Source organism: Volvox carteri (assembly GCF_000143455.1).
Source record: "Volvox carteri f. nagariensis unplaced genomic scaffold VOLCAscaffold_4, whole genome shotgun sequence".
NCBI classification, from domain to species: domain Eukaryota; kingdom Viridiplantae; phylum Chlorophyta; class Chlorophyceae; order Chlamydomonadales; family Volvocaceae; genus Volvox; species Volvox carteri.
Window position 1 is genome coordinate 462,680 of NW_003307547.1, and position 21,204 is coordinate 483,883.

The window sequence follows — 21,204 nt, forward strand, 5'->3', positions numbered from 1 at the left end:
AACCTCATCCTCAACTGTCATATGAACGAAAGAGGCGCCTATGTGGAAAAGAACTATTATGTATATCCGTACTGCGTCCCTTGTCCCTTCACATCCCACCTGCCGGCGAGTCCGGCTGGCTACGCCTGGGTCCGCGTGCGCTTTCCGTACTCCTGCAACCCACATCACCTGTTCAGCCACTCTTCCCTGCTCCTCGGCCCCCTTGCCTTCAATGAAGATGGGTTTCTTCGATTGGTCAACGGCAACAGCAGCTCTGTTGGCCTGGTCCAGATGGCCCTTAACGGCGGCTGGGGGACCTTCTGCGTGAGAGCCTGGACAGTTCAGACTGCCCGAGTGGTGTGCCGGCAGCTGGGGCTTACCGGCGGTGAGTGCGAGAGGCGCGAGGTCTAAAAGCCACCGTCATCACCATCCCTCCTTTCTCCACTTCATACTTAGGTTCGTTTTGGCAAACGTGGCATTATATATCGTATGTATTGAAAGGAACTGCTAGCCGCGAGAAGTAGGGGGTCATGCGTCAACTGCGGCCGTGCGATGCTTACACTAAAATCGGTCACTCCATTCCTAATTAGGACGCAACTTGTGGATAGAACGGCGTGAACAAAATCTCGGACAAACCCCCCACACGCGATTCCGTCCTCAAGCAAAAACATGCACAAAGATCCATCGCATCCCTGCTGACTCTCTCTCTCGCGCGTGTGTGTGTTTGTATGTATGTGTGTGCATGTATGTATGTAGGTACACTTGTCTTCAGCAACATATACGGCATCCGCAACGGTCCAGTGATGGACATGTGGCTCAAGGGCCTCAAGTGCGTCGGTACGGAATCATCCCTGCTGTCATGCTCGTACGACGATATCATAGATGACGAGTGCGAGCCGTACTGGGCGGCGGCGGTAATGTGCGGAGGTAGGTCTGGGAGCGTTGAGAGCTTCGGGGGGAGGCCGACGAAGATAGTGAGCATCACGTTATGTGAGGTTTTATCACCAGGTGGTAAAACCGTCAGGCTGTAGGGCATTTGGCATTTGGCTGAACTTTCTGTGTGGCCAGAGAGCGAGAGAGTGTATGTATGTATGTATGTGTATGTATGTGTATGTATGTGTATGTATGTGTGCCTGAGTGTCGCCACTCCGGTTTGCCAATTAAGGTATCCCATACATGCGTGTATCTATCGCACCTGAAAGGCTCTGCTCTCTGCTCGCATGTCCTTCTTGTCGCTCGCCGCCCTCCACCCAGTCGAGGACGGCGGCCTGCGTCTTGCAAACGGCACCGACACTGCGGGCCGGCTGGAGGTGCTACATAACGGCGGCTGGGTAAGTGTACAATGAGAAAAACGCACTTACGGGGGAAGCACGCAGGAAGCAGGAAAAAAAGCACGGTAACATTCTCCATGGAGGTTTCCGGAAACATGACCTTCAAACATGATCGTCCGTCTGTGTGAAAAAGCCTGTTGGGCAAGTTGGGACAGACGAGAATCTCCCTCGCGCTCTCTCTAGTCGTGATAAGAGATCCACTTGGATCTGCCTACCACTGCCGCTGCTGCCGGCCGCAGCACAAACACCGCAACCAGGTCCCCCCCTCCGTACGTAATGGCCGAACATGCTCCCATCTGGCTATTCCTTTCCTCGCTAGCAAGCATCTTCCTTTCTCAAACTGTAGGGAATTTTCTTCTTTCCGACGTCTCGTGCTGCTACAGGGTACCGTGTGCTTGGACAACTTCACGGATTTAGAAGCCAGCGTGGCGTGCCGGCAACTGGGTTTTGCCGCTGGCGGGGTCGCCCCGGTGTTGCAGTACGGCGCCGGCCGCGGCAGCGTGTGGATGGGTGAGAGAGAGTTTGGCGGGTGGCTGCGTGTCATACGACACATCTTCTTAGTTGGGATAGGGCCACATGTTGCCCTTCCCCACCCTCATCTGTTGGCTTCTTCCTCGCCCCTTCATCTCTCCTCTCCTCTCTCCCTTCTTCCCATTGCGATTCTTTCGTTATCGATGAAAACTCAGCCAGCCAAATGCGAATACTTGGAGACGCGGTATGTGGTGGGAAAGCTCCGCTCCGATGACCCGGGGGCCTCGTCACAACGGGGGAAGTTACGCACGTTTCCACACCGGTGTCTGTCCGGCAGGCATAACGGGGACCAGTTTATGTTCAAACCCTAACCTCAAAGCCCCCCACTCCACATGCCCTACCTTCCGATGAGTCATCCTGAAGTGCTGCTGTAGTGATGTATGACCCCCTATCCATCCCCCACCAAAACCGCCAACACCAACACCGCCCTACCAACAACACCTCCTGTGCACTTACACCGCCCGTGCCCAAACTAACGTGGCGCTGTATCTCTCAGACTCTGTGAGGTGCCGGGGCGCTGAGGCCCGCCTTGCGGATTGCCGCTTCGATGGATGGGGCTGGACGGACTGTTCACATTTCGGTGAGCTGGGTGCTTGCCGTAGGAAAAGGGCTTGGGGACCACCCTCGTGAGAATTGATAAAACTCATGCACACGCACACACGTACATGCATGCGCTTTAAAGTAACCCCTCCCTCACGCCCCAGCAGATCCGGCCTCGCGATTGTTTAGCCCCCGAGGCACATTAGGGCGCACATGAGCTTGTTGGACTTTTGAATTGATTGGGTTGGCGCAACTCCCGCTGTAAGAGGCGCGCACTCACAGAGATACATACATACGTACACAGATACATGAGTGTCAGTGGTGCGGTCCACACGCCGCGGGAGGGGTAACGGCATGCGAGGTGGAGGGGCTTGGAGGTGCTTGACCTCCCTTTTGGCTCAGCCCAACTCTACATACTCTCCTCCTCCTCCTCCTCCTCCTGCTCTGGACCATGTCTTTCGCAATTCTCTTAGTGGGAGGGAGTTAGACCCTAATACCCTTGAGTGCCGCCTCACACATTGCTGCCTGACCTCCCTGCCCGACCTTGCTGTCCACCCCATGGAACGCAACTCAACGCTCTACAGAGGACGTGGGGGTTCAATGCTACTATGGTGAGTGACATTTCTTGTCGCCGTCGCGGCGCGTATTAATGGGGGTAGTGGAGGCAGCCGCCGCGGCCTTCTTCGCCCTTCTTATGTTGGTCACTTTCCTGTTCAGTCCTGCATAATTTTGTTGCTTTGCGTTTGCTGCTGTTGCACTAGCAGTAGCAGTAGTGACCGCAGTGGATGAGTGCCTGGCACAGTTGACGGGTACCCGAGCCTTCAGGCCAGCAAAAGCTGCCCCATCTTGGGCCCCAAAGCCGCCCTTCCTTCAATTAACCGTAAACGTCAACAGGCGCCTCCTTAGCATCTGAGCCTCAACACCCTGACCTAAACCAAACATCCCCCGCCATCTCCCCCGCCGTTTTTCCCCCCGCGGCCCCCACGGTGTGTTCGCCAGCTCCACGTCGACCACCGCTGCTGCCCAGCGCCCCGCCCCCGATGGCGCCCAAGCCGCCACCGCCGCCACTCCGGCCTCCACCCCATCCTCCCCTCATCCCCCCCCATAAACCGTCGTCTCCGAGCCCAGCGCTGCCTGCAACGTACCCACCGCAATCTCCAAGATGGCCGGAGCTACCCCTGCCGCCACCCAACTACCCGCCCTCTCCGCCGGCGCCACAATCGCCAGCGATGCCGCCACCGCCGCCGCCACCGCCGCCGTCACCGCCGCCGCCATCGCCGCCGCCATCGCCGTTACCATCATTGCCGGCGCCTACAGCCGCTCCACCCGGGCCTTACCCTGGACTACGGACATCTTCACCGCCTTTGTATAGTGGCTTAGGCACCGCAATGCCGCGCACGCCGCCTCCCCCGCGCAAGGCCCCGGACGCGTCTCCTCAGCCATCACCTTCGACGTACGGTGCACCGCCGCCCGAGCTCGGCCCGCCGGGTTATGTTATTGTAGACCCCGAGGCCTGCCCGCCCGCGCCGCCGACGTACGGCCCGTGTTACAGCAACGAGGTGTTCTCACCCGGCGTGTACATCGACATCCTGGAAACATTTGGGATGTACCCTCCCCCCTATCCCCCAACTCCGTAGACCACACGTACTTCCCAAGACTTCTATTTTTCCCACCCTCTGGTGTGGTCTGAGGATCGTTTGTTACAGTTTCCGGATTTCGATGGGCGGGGCCGAGAACGCGCTGCACGCGTGCTTGGGAGGAGGCGGCGCTCAGCGTCTTGAGGGTGCTTGGCTGTATGTAAATATGTAGGTACGTGGAATGATGAAGGAACTCAGCAGTTTGTCGTCTGGGCGCGGGCAGGCGCGCCCTCGTTCTGTGTGCGTGGCCGTACATGTCGGCGCCCACTGGATGGATTAAGGCTACAATTGATCCGATTTGGAACCGGATTACTGTGGAACCACTTGGATCCGCTGTGGCCTCATTCGCTCATTCATGACGGCGGTTACTGGTTGGCAGTCGCGAGGTAATAGCTTTAGCATGATGATGTCTACCTCACATGTGCAGTGCAGGACAGTGCAGAGGCCATCGAGGGGAAACGCTCAGAGCAAAGCAGTGCAAGCGCAATGCAGTGCATGTGCACGTGCAAAGGTCAGCGTAAGCCAGGTTAATTAGCACGTGGAAGTCCCTGAAGGATGCGTGTGTATGTATGTACGTGTGTGCGTCCGTGCGTGCGTAGGCGCTGAGCCGCATGATCAATCATGATGTATCAAGCACCAATGTATATGCGTGTTGGCTAGCATGCTGGTGTTCTGAAGGCCACTGATCAGTGCACCTCCTGCACCCCTACAGCTCCCCGGCCTTTCCTCCTCCTCCCTCCCAACTCCAAACTTTCTCTCCGTTGCTCCTCCTTGTCCCGGCATATTCGTTAGCATATTCGTCAGCATATTTGTGGCCAGCATTGTGTGAGGCGAAGGGGGGAGTTACCATATGTGTATTTCCATGCCCATGCCCATTTCCACGGCAACTGTGACAGAAAGCCATAACAGCAGCATCGCCAAGTATGAGTGTGTATTTTTTATCGGTCGAGGGTGAGGGATTATCCCCTCCTTGGAGCTGGGGCCCAAGTTCAAGTCCCTCGAGGGCCAGGACCCTAGGGGATATGCTCCCCATATCGTGCACAGATATGTTGTTGTTGCCCAGGTCCGGGCCCCAGGCCGAGAGGTCCATGTTGACTCCAAGAGAGTGCATCCGAGGGGGCGTTTTCTGATGATGTTGGTGTTGGTGATCGTAAGAGTTGAAGATTGTCGTCTGTTGTCGCGTTATGCGTTAGGCGCCCAAACGGCGCGGGGCCTGTGCTCCTTTAGGATACGGTCAGCGTTCCAAGTAGGGCTGGTAACATTACGTTGCGGCTGGTTAGTCATGTGGATTATGTACACAGCCCTTTCCGAACGCGCTTCCGATGCGGAAGGGGCCCCGGTGTAGCTGAGGGGATTTTTGAGCTTGCGTGGGGGGGAGTTTGGGAAAAGGGGAGAAGTGAGGCCCGGCTGGTGCAGCAGCCGTGAAGATCCGTTGGACGAGGGAAGAGATTCATTTTCGAGCAATGTGGTTTAGTTTTGTTTGGACATTTTCTCACATGTCGGGTCCTCATCCATTTCGGGTTTCATAATCGCTTTTAAGTAAATGACAATTGAACCATAAAGGACCACGCGACGAGCGACCTCTGTTCTGCAATCCTGCAATTGCCAAGTGACTAAATTTAGTTTTGGGAGATTTTTGCAGCTCTCTCACTGTTATGGTACTAGGCGGCATGCGGACGGGCTAACCGTTTCATGGTGGGCCATTTCGTACGTCCGGTACCATAGGACGCCTGGATAGCACAGCGAAGCTGTAGAGAGTGTGCTTTCATGTCAGTATCGGATACAGCTTAGCGGCTTTGTAAATGTCAATTGCATTGTAGTTGGGTCGTAGCCCATCGCCTTTATCGATAAACGGAACGGAAGTACATTTTGCATTCCGATAGGTAGCAGACCCCCAATTACGCAACTGAACCCTCAAGCTCAACCATTTGACAAATAATAACCATTTCGTCAATTATCTTGAAGTCCCGTGTGCTTAAGCTTCGCCGGCGCCTGGACGCAATTGTCGCGTCAAAGCTGCATCATGGACCACAGCGGTCACAATGTCGGCCTCCATCAGACGCACAGCAGCCTTCACCACCACAATCAACAAACCAGCTTGATATCTTCGATCGGCGTGCAAGTGCCGACTTCTTGTAGCGTACCCGTCCATGTCGCCACAACGGTCCAGGCTGCAGCTGGCCAGAGCCTGCACGACCATCCCCCAAAGCCCACACTCTCGGACAGAATCGCACGGCGGGTTTCGCGGACGCTGAGGCGGGTACCCAAGGTGCCTGGTCTGCTGGCGCTTGCCATGTGCAGCGTAGCATTTTGGTTTGGACGCATCAGCCTAACAACTTCGCTGTTGCCGGAACCAGCTGGCCCCGTAGTTAACACAAAAATGGCAAGTGAAAGGTCATTGAATTACTTCACGCTTACCAGATTATGAAATATGTGTCGTTGTAAGGAATCGCTGTGCTAAAAGAAAGCGTCTCGTCAACGACCGCAAAGCTGCACTTGAGGGAGCTTGCAAACGCTGGTTCCGTGAACAAAACGTTACGTACGCTTCACGTACGCTTTGCCTACTCCCGCGGCTTGCCTACATAGCGCGGGGCTGGGTTGCCTGTTTTGGCTTTGGCCAGACCTCCGGCCGTCACCACGCATTTCCCATTCCGAGCTGTAATCTCAAGAAGCCCTTTTGGCTGAGCAAATCCCAAATTCCATCGCTCTTTTCCCACGCAGGCGACTGTGTCTCACGCGAAACTCTCCTCCCAGCGCCGAAACCTGCAAGGGATGGTCACGGAAGTCCGGCTGATGACGTCAGGAGCTGTGGACGCTTCCGCGGGTACCCCCGGCCTTCCGACAATCGACCCCTTCGACCTGACTACATTCGAAGCCGCGGTGTCGAAGGGTCTAGAAGCTCGTAAACCCGTCATGGCGCCTGGCGATACTGGGGAGGCCTTTTACCGTACGATCCCCTTTCAGGCAGGTTTGGACAGGCCCCCTGATTACACTGACTCACAAGGCCCTAGCAAGGCACGGAAAAGAGCCGATGGCCGCTGGTGTGAATACGGCCATACGCATAAATACGCATGTTTTATGATGGTGATTAATCGAACCTGTACGATTGAATATATGTATATACCAGTAGTCGTGGGATCGGTACCCTCGGCCCTGCATAGTTGGGGCTGGGGTGCGGCAATTGAGGGATTGACACACAGAGGCGATCCCGGGTCTATCTAGGGCGACACCAAACCGGCTCAATGAGAGCTCCCTTAATAACCCTTCCAAGGGTACCCCCTCATCACTAAAGAAAACCTGCAAAGCGTTTCTCTAATTACATGACATATTTTATGTCTCTTTATTTATGATTTTCAGTTCAGCCAAAACCGCCCCGGGCGCACGTTAGCACTGGCACACAGGCGGCCCGGTTTCCATCCACTCACCCAGGTGCATCAATTCAACCCAACCATAACCATTTCCTAAACCCCCTACCACCCCCCTCCCGCAGATCCTTTCCTGGTATCCGCGTATTGTGGTGTTCCCCAGCTTTGTGGACAAGGCTCGCTGCGACGAGGTCGTTGCCGTGGCCAGCAAGTTCATGTACCCTAGCGGCCTGGCGTATCGGCCCGGTGAGAAGGCGGAGGCGGAGCAGCAGGTCCGCACCAGCAAGGGCACCTTCCTGGGTGGGGACTCCTCACCCGCCCTGAGGTGGCTGGAGGATAAGATTGCGGCTGTAACGCTGCTGCCTAGGACCAATGGAGAGGTGCGCGACCGGCCATGGCGGGGTGGGCCCGGGGCGGAGGGGCCCGGGAGGTGGAGCCGAGGGCCCCTCCGCCCCGGGAAGGGGGAATGTGTAAGTGCTGGTAGATGTGCAGTGGGTGGCTTTGACAGCACACGAAGGGACATTTGAGGGGAAGTCTGTTCTGGGATATCTGCTCTGGGACGCGGGAGTTTATTTCAGCCTGGGCGCGTGGGAGAGCTGCTTGTTGTTTGTTTTTTTAGGCATTGCCGCGTGGCGACGGTGTCTGGTGATGATTTGTTTATTGAACCTGGAAAAACCCGCAACGCGCAACTGGATTCCCGCTCCCGGCCCTGCAGTTTTGGAACGTCCTCAACTACAAGCACTCGCAGCATTACGACTCGCATATGGACAGCTTCGATCCAAAAGGTACGCGCGCTTACATGCTTGAAGAAGTTAGTGTACGACGTACAATGTACGGCAGCGACAGGAAGAAGGGCCATTCTGCCAATGTCTATTCCAGTATATCGGCATATGCCTCTAACCCGCTCTTCGTTTGCTTGTACATTTTGGTTCAGAGTACGGCCCGCAGTACAGCCAGCGAATCGCGACAGTGATTGTCGTACTATCTGACGATGGGCTCATGGGCGGCGAGACGGTGTTCAAGCGCGAAGGAAAGAGCAGTAAGTGTTGAGAGCTGTAAATTCGGCATTGAACGCATCCTAGACCCTTCTTGTAAAGTGTTGTTTGTGTGTGGGAAAGTGGATGCAAGTGGGCTTAGCAAGGTTAGCCACATGCGCCGCCATCGCATCCCCCTGACGTGATGTACTCCTGTAGCTGCAGCTGTAGGAGCAGCAACGGAGCTTGTTCAGGCCCATGCCCATGCGTGGCTTAAGTTTTAGTCTCGAATCCTGGGCTCATCGGATACGTGGACAGGGTTTGCAGTACACTTTGCTGGGAAGGTACTCCGCGCAGGAGGGTGTCGTCATGCTCTCTGTGCTGCAAGTTCCCTGGGATCGAGCAGGGTTGGACTGTAAGGATGACTTCTCGCCGGGATGTCAATACCAACAGGGTGCGCGCGAACTTTCCCCTAACAGGTAAACTGTGTGCGCGCTGTGCTTCGTGAATGGCACGTTTGAATGCAGGTATTAACAAGCCAATTAGCAACTGGACAGACTGCGATGCTGATGGCGGGCTCAAGTACAAGCCTAGGGCCGGCGACGCTGTCTTGTTCTGGAGTGCGCGGCCAGATGGACAGCTCGATCCACACGCGCTGCACGGCAGCTGTCCAGTAGTCACTGGAAACAAATGGGTTGCGGTTAAATGGCTGCGTAATAAGGGCGAATATGACCATGATAAACCTTGATGGGGGTTTTAGACCAGCATGGCAACCAGGAGGAGGAGAATAGCAGCTTCCAATGGGCTTAAGGCACTGGATTAGTTACATTTACATTATCAAATAGCTTAATATTAGGGCCTTGGTAAGGGCAAGTAGTTAAAAGATTCTAGTTTGCCTGGATAACGAACTGGAGTGACCAGATAGAACCATGGGACACGCCGTACCGGGCATTGGAAGCTCTGCGTGACATTCTTACAGACGTTGTGTCCTTGAATTTAAATTGCATGTTTTCGAGGAAATTCTTATCGAACAGGACGTTGAGTTATTCGCCGATCGCATTTTGAGCGTAATTTGGCTACATGCCATCTCGTGAATAATTTGAGACTGGCGTTGCTAATAAGCCATGACCGCTACTGATTATGTTAACTGCAGCAGCATAGCAGTAATATTGCATCCCGCCACCCTTGTCGTGACTTAGGCTATGTCCGCGGTGGAAAGGAAGGACGAATTCGAACTTGACGGAGACGATGATGATATCGACGAAAATGAGCTGTAAGCAGATAACATGTAAGAGAGGGGCAATTGTTGGTCACTCATTTTGGTCTGCCGGCAACACAGACGACGACAAGAGGAGGCTTATCAGCGCCAATATGAAAATGAACAAACATGGGACCAGCTTCAAGAGGACGAATTCGGCAATCTCTTTGTGGTATGCAGACAACCTTCGCAGCTGCGAAAACCAACTGCTTTGCCAACAAATATATGACAAGCTTGACGTCTAACGTACGGCCCGTGCGGAAATCAATTGCAGGACAAGACCGCCGAGCAGCGTGCGCGCCGGAAGCGGCTGCTGTCAGCAGCCCAGAGCGCACGCATCCGAAAGGGCATGATCCGTTACCTCCTGCTGGTAAGGTGGTACACACTCTCAGCAGGGAGAAGACCTTCCCCGTTGAGGTGGAACTCATCCGTCCTGGCAAGAGGCAGTCCCTCCCTCTTGTCGTAAATGTGCAGCGCGCTTCCGACCCTCCCTCCTCCCTTCCCCCAACAACCCAACATACCTAACCCCCACGCGACACATCCAATCCATCGCAGGCCCCCCTCACACTACCGTCCCTCCCCACTTTTCCGCTTGTTCTTGCCCATCGCTTTGGACTCCAGAAGTTTGGTGTTCAGACGTCGGCTTACGACCACCCCCCACACGACCACCTTCCCATCCCCTCACGTCTCTCCTACCCCGGAGGTGGTGGACATGTCCCGCGCCGCCAAAGCCCAGGACCTCCGCCCCAACCGGCTGGCCTGCATCCTGGGCCTGTGCCGCTCCTTCATCCGCGAGTTCTTCGACCAGAACCCCCTTAGCCAGCTGGGTATCGCGGTGATGCGGGGGGGCCTTGTGGAGAAGCTGACAGACCTGTCCGGAAGTCCGGAGGCGCAAGTGGCCAGATTGGATGCGGCGAAGCTGGGTGGGTGGCTGATGCCGAGGTTGAGGGCAGGGGGAGAGGGGAGGGAGAGGGGAGGGAGAGGGGAGGGGGAGGGCAGGGGGAGAGGGGAGGGGGAGGGCAGGGGGAGGGGAGGGGGAGGGGAGGGGGAGGGCAGGGGGAGTGGAGGGAGGGCAGGGAGAGGGGTTGAGGTTTCCCCCACCCCCCGCCTCTACCCACGCACCCACTCAGGAGGGTGTTGGGAATCAGGCTGGGCGGGCGCAAGAGGGCTTGTGGGAGGAAACAACGGGCAGAGTAGTAATTCCTGTGTGGGTGGGTAGGTGGGCGCTGCAATGGGGCGATATGGCCTCCTATGGCCTGTCTTAAGACCCATGAGAGCACCACCTGGCTTACCTGCGGTTTATGGGAGGTGATGGAAGCAGAGCACAGCAGCGCATCCTTCCGCGGCCCGGCTTCCCCCCACTCCCCCGCACCTCGTGGCTCCGTGACTGTAACGCTGACAGCGATAGCAGTACGTGTGAGGCTTAACCGCCCCGGCCCCGGCCCCTGACCTTCGTTTCGCTGCACTTCGCGCATCGCTTCCCCACTCCTTTCTCCCGGCTTCTTATCCGCTTTCCCCCCCCTCACTCCCTGCTGCTCAGGTGCACCCGCGGGTGACGTCTCCCTCCAGAACGCACTGGACCTGTCCGTGTCCGTGCTCCGCTCCCTGCCGCCGTACGGCCACCGGGAGCTGCTGGTGGTGTTCGCGGCCCTGGCCACGTGCGACCCAGGGAACGTGCTGGACAGCGTGCGGGCCTGCAAGGAGAACAACATACGGTAGGGGGAGGGGGGCGGGGGGAGGGGGGCGGGGGAGAGGGGTGAAAGGGTGGGAGGTGCGGGTAAAGGGGTAAGGGGAGCGGATGGTGCCAGGGACGGAGCTGGGTAGGCCGCCGGGGGGAGGGGGTTACCCAGGGGGGAAAGGGGAGGGCAATACATATTTCTCTCCTCCCCTCCACCTCCTCCTCCTTCCTGGCCTAATAAGCCAAGCAGTTTATTCCTTGTATTTCGCACTTGCGGGTGGTTGCCCCCCCCACCAACCCCCCCCCAATCCACACCCCAGTCGGCGGGGAACCAACCTCCTCCTGGGGAAACCCGGAGACTCCCGGGGACTTTCCCTCCTCTTCCTGCTGCCGCTTCCTCCTCCTCCTCCTCCTCCTCCAACTGAGGGGTGCACGTTGCGACGCCTGCTGACGAGTTTTTGCTTTTGGGGAAGTTTTTGATTTGGGTTTTCCTTGAAGGAGTTTTCCGACTTGGTTCCTCCTTATACTCCTCCCTCCCCATCCTACTTCACATCACCCCACTCCACCTCGCATGCAGCGTGTCAGTGGTGGGTGTTGCAGCCGAGGTTTACGTGTGTCGCCGCATTACTGAGGACACCAGGGGCAGCTACGGAGTGGCGCTCAATGAGGCCCACCTGGAGCAGCTGCTGATGGCACACACCACACCGCCGCCAGCAACCGCGGCACAGGCAAAGGCGGAGCTGGTGAGCGGTAGGGGATTGTTGTTGTGTACGTATATGTATGTATGCATGCATGTATTTATGTATGTATGTATGTGTGTATGTATGTATGTATGTATGTATGTATGTATATGTTGTTTTGCGGTGGGGGGAGAGGAGGGGTCGACAGAGAACATGGCCTACCAACCGTCCTTAACTGTCTACTGCGTTAAGCTGTTACTGAACTGCCGGCACAGTCGTGTAACGATACAGTCATCATGCAGTATTTCTTTAACATTATGCGGACATGTGCTCTAATTCTTTTGACAGCATAGCTTGGCCGCGTCTTGCATGTACAGAAGGCATGCGACAGAAGGCGCCCGCTTCAAACCCCTCCTCCCCCGCCCCTCCTTACCGCCCTTCGGCAACGTCCCTTGCTTAACTCGCTCATATTTTTCCCCGGCTAGGTGCGGATGGGCTTCCCGCAGCGAAGTACTGAGGAGGCCTCCAGCGCCGTGTTTGTGGGTTTAGAGGCGAGGTTACTGTCCGGCAGCTATACGTGTCCCCGCTGCAAGTCACGGGTCCCGGAGCTGCCCTGCGAGTGCCACATCTGCGGCCTCACGCTCATCTCGTCGCCGCACTTGGCCCGCTCGTATCATCACCTCTTTCCGGTGCCTTCCTTTCACGAGGATAGCAAGGTAGGGAGTGGCGAAGAGGGAAGTCTGCAGTTTTTTGGGGAAAATGTGTTCCTGGGTGCGAAGGGAGGGGTTTTCTCTTACAGTGATGAGCGAGCAAACAGCTTTGAAAAGGAAATCATAAGGGGCTTCTATCAACATGCTTGGGGGGAACCCTGTGCCGCGCTACTACTTTGCGAGCCATGCTTTTCGCCAACTGGTTCTTTTGTTGTGTCTGATCTCCCTAAGAGACCTGTGCGCTTCGCTATTCCTTTTCGTTGCAGGAACGGGCTTCAGAGGCGGCGGCTGTCCTCCGTGGGCAGCCGGCCATGCGGGATGAGGTGCCAACATCGACGGGACTCTATTGCTTCGGGTGCCTTAGGGAGGTTTCGCAGCCGGGTGCCGCTGGGCAGTTACATCTAACTTTACGCTGCGGGCAGTGCAAACAGGTTTTCTGCTTCGAGTGCGATGCGTATGTTCACGAGCAACTGCACAACTGCCCGGGTTGTGAATTTGGTGGGACGTAGTGTTGAAAGTGTATGTGCAGTTGGACATTTTAATGAAAATTCTTGAAGTGGGCTATGCTTCATGATGAGTACAGAGCCCGCCCAAAAAGTCAGTTGGAACATGACAGTACAAACGCAACTGTCCTCCAGCCGCAATCTCATTACGACTGGTCTGCGACTGCATTGTTACCACAGTGCGACGTTGGAAATTTTACTTGTCATCTTCTTATGGCATCAGAGAGGACACCTGCACCGGACTGGGGTATCAATTTCGGGAACCAGAATGATTTAGGCATTAACAACTTGATACTGCCAGGAGAAGCCGTGAATTGGTTAGATTTCTCACACGGTATGAAGATATGAGCTATCTCACAGCCCGGTAAACCGGTATAAACCGCTTAGCTGTCTGCAGGGGGAGCAAGACCGCATTCTGATGGCTGTTATGAGACCTCTAAAGCTCACTTTGCTTTGGCAGAGGACTGCGCCTACGTCCTTGCCGCGGATTTTCCGGAAGCACAGGGTAGGTTTCACCAGAACAGTCAGCGCAACGCATTGCGGTCTTAAACGGGCTCGTCTTTGGTGCTCACCTTAGCACTTGCTCTAGTTCCTTGTTAAGGACTGACTCTGAGGTTGAACGCATCTCTTTTCTTTTCTAGGCCCGTTCCCCGGGACGACTGACACTTCTGGTGCTGGCTGCGGCTTCGCAAGCACCAACAGCGCCGATTTTCTCAACGGATTAGGAGGGTACGTTTCTTGCTGTCGCTTCCGGTTAATGTGGACCCGGGTTTCCTCGAGCTGTCTCTCATCTGTCGCACATTTGCGCAGGGAGATTACACCACGGATGACACCTTTTTCAGGTCAGATCTGTTGCGTTATTCCTACCAAGTGCATAACATGCGCGCGTGCAACGCTGGCCCGGGCCTGGATATGTATGCGTGTTCTGTGTCTGTTGTTGTATCCCTCTCCTCCAGCCGTCTTCACAAATTTTTCATCCACCTTCCTCACGACCATCTTGCGCTGGAATCTTTCTCTCTAGCAGCAACCTGCCCCAGCATGTCGTTGCCGGATTACGAGGTGCCGATTGCGGGGCCAAGCAAGAAGGCCAGTAAAGCCAGTGGGCGGGCACCAAAACGGCCTCCCCCAGCGCGCGGTGGGGGGGGCGGTGGCCGACGGGGAGCAGCTGCAAAGCGGCCTGCACGGGGCCGGGCTTATGATGCCCCAGGTAGGTTGGCCGGCGCGCTATCTCCGCGGGCGTGTGGGTTTGGGTCTTCTCCCCTGCTGTCCTCCTAAGAGGAACGGGTCCGCAGCTTTTCCGCCTCGCTGTCATTACCTGGCCACTGCCTGCACTGCTATCTTCTCAAGGATCTTGTCTGATACACCACATTACAAGCACATTCTGTCAGCTCTCCACAACCCTTGTCATCTATGTAAAATATCTTTGCCGTACGGACCCCATTTTCCCCGTCGTACTCAGGACCCATCAGCTTATTGTATAAGGGGACGATTGGCGACTCTGGCTCGTTGCAGGTAGGCGCCCTGGCTGGCTATTAAGAGGGGAAGAATAAGGGACATGGAATGGGCGGAAAGGGGCAATCTAAATGTTAGACGAGATAAAGGCGGGCGGGGAAACCTGCTGGATAGCAATTTGGGGTTCCCCACGGGTTGAGCCACGAGTTTTGTGGCGGACGTGCACCTGGAAGCCCCCAAGCCGAAATATGTGTATGTGGATGGGGACACCGTTTCTTTGCACCGCTTCTCCTGCGTCCTGTCCTCGCCACTGGCTGTTCCTCGCGCCTCCCCGCTACTAACTGGCCACGCCGGCTAATGTTCCCTCCCTGTGGTGGTGGTGGTGGTGGTGGTGGGCGACGACGCTGACGACGACGATCGCCAGGAGCTGTCCTTGCCCTGGACTCTGAGTCTCCAACAGCTCAACCGCACATTGGCTCCTCCGGACGAGACATGGCCGGAGGCGGATTCGTGACGCCGCGTGCTTGTCTAACTATAGGCGTGGAGGCTGTCTGCAGGAGAGCTGCCAGCAGCCAGTTGCGGGGAAGAGCAGTTGGAGGTTGATGACTGGTGCGGTAGCTTCGGTGGCGAGGCTGAGGGCGAGATTGATGTGACTGGTCGCCGCAATCCATGTAGTGTGTTGACTGTTGCGGTTTACGCGGTGCATCGGCGATTGTGTGTGTATTGATTGTGCGTGTATTTATGTAGGTGGGCGCGTCATGGCGTTTCCTCAGAATGGAAGAGGCGTATTGCAGTGACTCTTATCATACATCAGCTGCCGTACACCCAGCTGGGTACGGCATCCGCTGCTCGTGGCGCTTCTCATTCCCCGAGGGGCTTGCGCACAGCAAGGCGTCGTGGTGGGATGGATGTAAATCGCTGGAGCGCCGTAGAGGCGAACCGGATGGTGGGTGGATGGCACACGGGCGCGAGCACGCAGCTTCGTTATTTTGCTTCAAAGACTTCCTTGTCCAGTTCACCTTGGCTTTGGAGTGGAGACATCATCCACTTGGGGGCTTTATAGCACGTTGGGTTTTAAACCTTGGTAGGCGGGGTTGTGCTGGCCTGAGGCTAAGAAGGGAAGGAGGGTTGATTTTCACTTTTTGTTGTTGTCAGCAAAAGAAAGGCTTATTCCCGCGGTTGCGGGGGCGACATCTCGCAGGTTCATAGAGAATGTTTCTCGAGGGCAGGGGATTTAGAGACTTTGTTTTACCTGTTTACTGCCAAACTTGCGGATTAGCAGCGATTAGAAGGTTCGATGGCAATTGTTAGTCACGTTACCATCGGCTTGGAGGATGGGAAGCGCGGTACGCTGCAATGATTGGCTCTAACTGGAGACGCCTTTACGTCTTTGTAGTAAGGAAATTGAACATTTTTACACGGTTGCTATATTTTGGTCAGAGTACGGCAAGAGTCTCGTACGAATGTGGTCTGGGGTCCCTCCTCTTGGGGGCCAGCGACGTCCAAATTCTTAATGTGGTGAGATTACCTTATCATTTGCTTCGCGTAATGCAGCTTGACAGCTTTTTGCTTTCACATCCACATTTCCCAGGTTGCCGTTCTTGCACCCAGGAAGGGCTCAAGGGCGTAGTATGGGCACCAACGTTCATCGTTCGAATCGTTTTCGGGCCTTTTGTCTGAACCCGGCTCTCTCTCCTTTTCCTTGACTTTTTCGCCTCCAGTTGGCGTTTTTGAGGTTGTGCCCAGATGGGGAGGAATAAGTGTACAGGTGACGGGCTTGGTCCATTGTCGTGATCCGGGGGATTATTGACAAGCGCCGCTGGTTGATTAATGGCAAGATGTTACGTTGTCGGTAGGCGGGCTATTGGTAGCTAATATAGGAGTAGCTAATCTTGATGTTAAGGGGAGAGTCGCAGGTTATTCCCAGCACAGTCGCTGCGCTCTCTGGCGTTAAAATAGGCGGATATAAATTTGTCGGCTGCGCGGTTTTTTTGACGTTAAGTAGGTTAGGCACGTTCCTTTCTCCGGCTCCATTGTACAAGTACTCATGAACAGAGGTATTATTGCGTTGCGAAACACGTGTTTATGCGGCAAAAGAAATAATTCATAATGAATCCGTCGCGTCTTTTACAATTTGGCCCTTTCCCGATAACTATTTAACGCTGCCAATTCTGGATGTTAAGGTGTAATAGACACATTGCACTTCAAACCTTAGCAAAACACCGTTTCTCACCATCGTCCATAAAACGAATACAAACGATACACCAAAATAACGCAAAAAAATTTACGTGCCCACTGCATGGCATGCAAAACCTAGCCACCACAAAACTCGTCAACTTCTCTTACCCTTAGAAGGATGGAACCACAATATGTATCATGCCATGCCGTACTGAACAAAAATTTGCTTGCACAGGTAAATCATTTGACCCAAAACTGTACTTATTCGCTCCTGTCCTTTCCACGAATAAGTCCATCCCTTTTCCTCTATCTTGCCTTCATGTACACTAGGTACTGCACGCATCTATTTACAGACAAAGCTATCCGATGCGTTCTGTTCGCTTGACGTCGGGCATAGGCTGTAATCTCCTTGACTGCCTGCCTGCACGTCTTGACAATTGAAATGAAATACAGGCGGGCCTCAATACACAACAAAACATGCCTTAAAAGGCATCCGAAAACTACACCGCCCACATTGGCCACCCACGCTCATCAAGCGCGGAGCCCCGGCTCCCAGACCGCATTGCGCCGTGGGGCATCAACCTCCTCACCATACAAGCAGATGCATGCATCTGCTAGGGCACCCTAAGCCAAGTCGGATCCCGAAGCCGCGCCGCAGCTCCGGAACCACACGCCATGGCGCGCCGTACCTACGCATTTCTTTACTTGGAGCCAGAGTCGCCAAAGTCCAGCTGTTTGGACTGTGTGAACTGCGGCATAAACGTGGCGTGCTGCACGCCGTGCGTCGCCGAGCTCGGCACCGCATCCGGGTGCTCGTTCAGCTGACCCACCTCCAGGGCGCGCCACCTGTGTACCGCATGAAGCGATCGTGTGGAAGCCATGGCAGTTGTCAGTTGGGTGCGGGGACAACAAAAGAAATTCATTTAAAAAGTGTGAGCGGGTCGGCACATAGGTTAGGGTCCCATTCCTCCCTCTCGTTGGGCACAAAGACTTTTTTAACGAAGACCGCTTTTCGAGGTAACCGCTTCGCAACGTGTCTGTATGCCAAACTCAGGGAAGGGACAAACAGACAAACGGACAGACTGTGCGGTTAACTCCCAACCCATGCATCAACCAACAAACCCCTCCAGCCAGTACACCTACCAGGCTGATGCTTCCTCACGGCCAGTCTCATGTGCATGCTCGTGTGCGCCCTGCGAGGAAAGCAGGTCAGGTCGCAGCCCTGACGGGACGGGTCGCAGCCGACAGCATGCGCCGTGCTAGAATACGTTCCGTAAGGAGGCAGCGAGGATTTTGCCAGCACTACAACTCCTTCTGGACAATAATTAATTGAGAGGAGCTCGCTGGGGTCGCATAGTGTGCTCGAGTATTTTCACTGGCAAAACGTCGGCGCCGGATCTATGACCAGATACAAACCTTTTCGATCGGGAAATACATTACGCATTACATATAATTTTCGCCAAGCCAAGTACTCTACCTATAACGGGTAGGCCGTCATGGACTCACCAGAGAGCTACGGCCCAGATGACTACCACCCTTTCGTAGAGATGTGAGCTCCTCCGACCAGTCCGTAAACTGATACTTGTGTGGAGCGGCGGCCCCACGTGAGCCTGGGGCCCCGGGGAAAAGGTTGCAAGCGGGGGCGAAGTGGGGCAGGACCCATTACCAGTTAAGGTGTTAGGTAGCGCCCCCGACAGGCTGGACTGCTGCAGGTGGTTTGTGTCTGAGCAGGTGTATGTGGATCCACCTTAAGTGATGACGTAGTTGCGCACAGCTAGCCAGTACTGGTGTACGCATTCTGGATTAGAGGATTACAGAGTGCCGACTTCAGGAGAGAAAGATTTAACAAAAGGACATGTCGAACGAAAAGAAGAGCCCTCCGCCTTTTGTAAAAATAGCGGTGGAGCGGCACCTGCTGAGCAATGCTCACCGGTGTGCGTCAATGTGGAAGACCGTTGAACCAGGGCCTGCTTGGTGTTCCCCTTAGCTACGGATTGTGGTGCAGAGATGCGACCAAGAGGATGCACCGCTGCCTCGTCTGCTGGCGGTCCACCGGAGGTGTGCCTGCAAGACGGAACGGAGCATGGCGAGGCCATGGTCGACATCTTGGCAGGGCCCTCGCACGAAGAACGCAGCCAAGCACAGCTTCTCTGCACTGTTGTCGTGATCACCTGTGAGAGCGCAGTTTAGCAAAATATCCTTCAGGCTGAGGCTCTTTGTCGATGTCGGAGTCTGGTACAAGGTCTGCAGCGGAAAACCTTCCGGTTACAGCTCTGCCCCGTAGTCCTGCTGGGTGAAGCGCACGCACCTCTGGGTACGCCGATATCGGCGTCCCAGCCTGGAACGAGGGAACCCATGCTTGGAAGTGCTCTGCGCTTCTGACGTGTACCGGCAACGTCCCGACAAAACGTCCTGATGGCGTGTCCTTGATCAATTGAATTTGGAAAGAGCAAAAGTGATAAATTTTCGTTATATGTGCTTTCAATTATCAAAGGTTCGTAAGCACCTTTGTACATGCGGCATCATCCGGATCGTGTCAACGAACCGACTCGACAGCAACGACTTGGTCGTTCTGTGACAAGTAATAATCATAACAACAAACCTCCTTTTAACCGTGTGCAACGTCAGTGACCCCATAAAACATTTACCATTACCTCCTACTAGCTTGGCGTTCCTAAATGAGCATTTCTCCAAGTCCTAATTCAGGACTGCGACCTTGCAATTAAACGATGTGGCTCCTGCTACTCTGCTACAAAAACTAGATAACAGATAGCACAAGATAACAATTTTGGTTACGTTAGTTATCGAAAGCCACCACTCCGCAGTTCTATTCCCTAATCCCCTCCTAGCCCCAGCCCAACCCGTAGAGCTTTGGCAGCACAAGCTGCCACAAACTTCCAAAGTCACAAAAATGAGCACACGCACTTTATCAATGAACGGGGTCGGTTCGCGGACTCCTCGCAGTTTGCGGTACATGCTTACACCGTCAGTTGCACCTTTCGTCCCCCCCACAAGCTTGGCCACAGGCCGCACGCTACCCATCTCCACTGGGCTCCCTAAGCTAAACTCCGCTGTACGACCGCTGTGACGACGGCACGTTTGCTCAGGAACACCTCTGGGTTGCACCACCACCATTTCCACCCGCGCGCCCGCACCAGCTCCGCAACCGCACTGCTCGCCCAACTCCCCCAAGCGCTCTTACCACTTACCGCGCCAGCCGCCATCACCGACAGTCTCCTTCCTTCCCTCCTCCCCATTCAAATAACCATCCTGTAATACATTACATCCGATGTAACCCCCCCCACACACACCCTCAATACACATTTACCAAAGCCTACATATACGGCCCTAACTAATGTTATCCAAATCCTTTTTAATACACGCACATATATACATACATATATACATACACAGACTCGCACTGCGTCAGCTCTCCTTCCTCACTTTTTCCCCCCCCCGCAAAAATCCTCGGCCTCTTGCTCCCCCTCCATTTATCCCCTTTAGCAGCTCTTTCCTTGACTTCCGCACATATCACCCTCGCTGCCCATATATCCGCCATCTCCCCCCAACCCAACCCACCGCCACCACCGCCAACCCCTGTCCCGCCCTACTGCCACAGCGACGCCAGCAGCGAGGCCCCCAGCATGACGGCCCCCCCCAGCCAGGCCAGAGGGCCCATGGCCTCCCCCGGTAGCAGCAGCTGGGCCAGCAGGGCCGACCAGAGCGGGGTGCTGCTGAACAGCACCTGCATGCGCGTGTGGGGTTCAGATGGGGCGGGGGGGGGAGCGGGGAGGAGGGGGGGAGGGGGAGGAGGGGGGGAGGGGGAGGGAGGGGGGGGGGAGGGGGGAAGGGGGAGGGAGGGGGTAAGGATAGGAAAAAAACAGGTAAATGTATGGAGTTTGCAGGGGTTGATTTTGCTACCTCCCATATTCGCGCAGAAGAATTTCTCTTCTTCTCGTTACTTTGTTTGTCACTTTGGTTTGGGCCGGTAGGGCCCCGCCCCGCCCCGCCCCCCCCCCAGGTAGGGGCACCTACCTGGGCTTGAGCTGGGGGCACTGTCTGCTGACCCAACACCTGCACAGGGCCCCGTGGGGTTGGGGGTTTGGGGGGTGGGGGGTGGAGGGTGCAGGTCAAGGACGAGGCGAGAGAGGGCTAGGAAATGCAACCACATCAAAACATCGCCAATGCCGACTTCTGTTGTTGTGCAAGCTCCCCCCCCCTTGGGTTCCCCCTCCACCCGTCCAGCCAGAATCACTAGTACCTGCCCGCCTGCCCCCCTTCCCCTCCCCTCCCAGCCCCAGCCCCACCCCACCCCCCAGGGCAGCAGCCCCCCAGCCCCCCAGCCCCACCTGCAGGTAGCTGGACAGAGCCCCAGGTCCCAGACCCGC

General features: G+C 55.6%; 5 protein-coding genes across 5 annotated transcripts in view; 3 read left to right on the forward strand and 2 right to left on the reverse strand.

Moving 5' to 3' along the window:
* Nucleotides 1-1,199: 1,199 nt before the first annotated feature.
* Nucleotides 1,200-2,471, forward strand: VOLCADRAFT_56289 (uncharacterized protein; the record flags this gene model as incomplete). Its single annotated transcript, XM_002946653.1, has 3 exons — nt 1,200-1,310; nt 1,694-1,820; nt 2,338-2,471. The coding sequence occupies 3 exons, from the start codon at nt 1,200-1,202 to the stop codon at nt 2,469-2,471; spliced, it is 372 nt and encodes a 123-aa protein (XP_002946699.1).
* Nucleotides 2,472-7,478: 5,007 nt separating this feature from the next.
* VOLCADRAFT_72865 (prolyl 4-hydroxylase) lies at nt 7,479-9,371 on the forward strand. Its single transcript, XM_002946654.1, has 4 exons — nt 7,479-7,763; nt 8,099-8,168; nt 8,318-8,422; nt 8,885-9,371. Exons 1-4 carry the CDS (start codon nt 7,599-7,601, stop codon nt 9,103-9,105), a joined length of 561 nt encoding a protein of 186 aa, XP_002946700.1. The 5' UTR covers nt 7,479-7,598; the 3' UTR covers nt 9,106-9,371.
* Nucleotides 9,372-9,373: 2 nt separating this feature from the next.
* Nucleotides 9,374-13,237, forward strand: VOLCADRAFT_72869 (uncharacterized protein). The gene is made up of 8 exons (XM_002946655.1): nt 9,374-9,630; nt 9,697-9,787; nt 9,890-9,985; nt 10,319-10,538; nt 11,156-11,330; nt 11,871-12,036; nt 12,459-12,689; nt 12,950-13,237. Exons 1-8 carry the CDS (start codon nt 9,560-9,562, stop codon nt 13,190-13,192), a joined length of 1,293 nt encoding a protein of 430 aa, XP_002946701.1. The 5' UTR covers nt 9,374-9,559; the 3' UTR covers nt 13,193-13,237.
* A 4,280-nt stretch (nt 13,238-17,517) lies between these two features.
* On the reverse strand, nt 17,518-19,173 carry VOLCADRAFT_86925 (uncharacterized protein; the record flags this gene model as incomplete). The annotated part of the gene is made up of 5 exons (XM_002946833.1): nt 17,518-17,662; nt 17,960-18,009; nt 18,323-18,426; nt 18,747-18,854; nt 19,125-19,173. The coding sequence occupies 5 exons, from the start codon at nt 19,171-19,173 to the stop codon at nt 17,518-17,520; spliced, it is 456 nt and encodes a 151-aa protein (XP_002946879.1).
* Nucleotides 19,174-20,423: 1,250 nt separating this feature from the next.
* The window catches only part of VOLCADRAFT_86926 (uncharacterized protein), a gene marked incomplete at both ends in the record, with an annotated part of 3,314 nt that continues 2,533 nt past the window's right edge, over nt 20,424-21,204 (reverse strand). Inside the window, 2 exons of the mRNA XM_002946834.1 lie at nt 20,424-20,561; nt 20,852-20,890. Of these exons, the coding sequence (XP_002946880.1) occupies nt 20,424-20,561; nt 20,852-20,890 (177 nt within the window). The remainder of the gene's footprint in view (nt 20,562-20,851; nt 20,891-21,204) is intronic.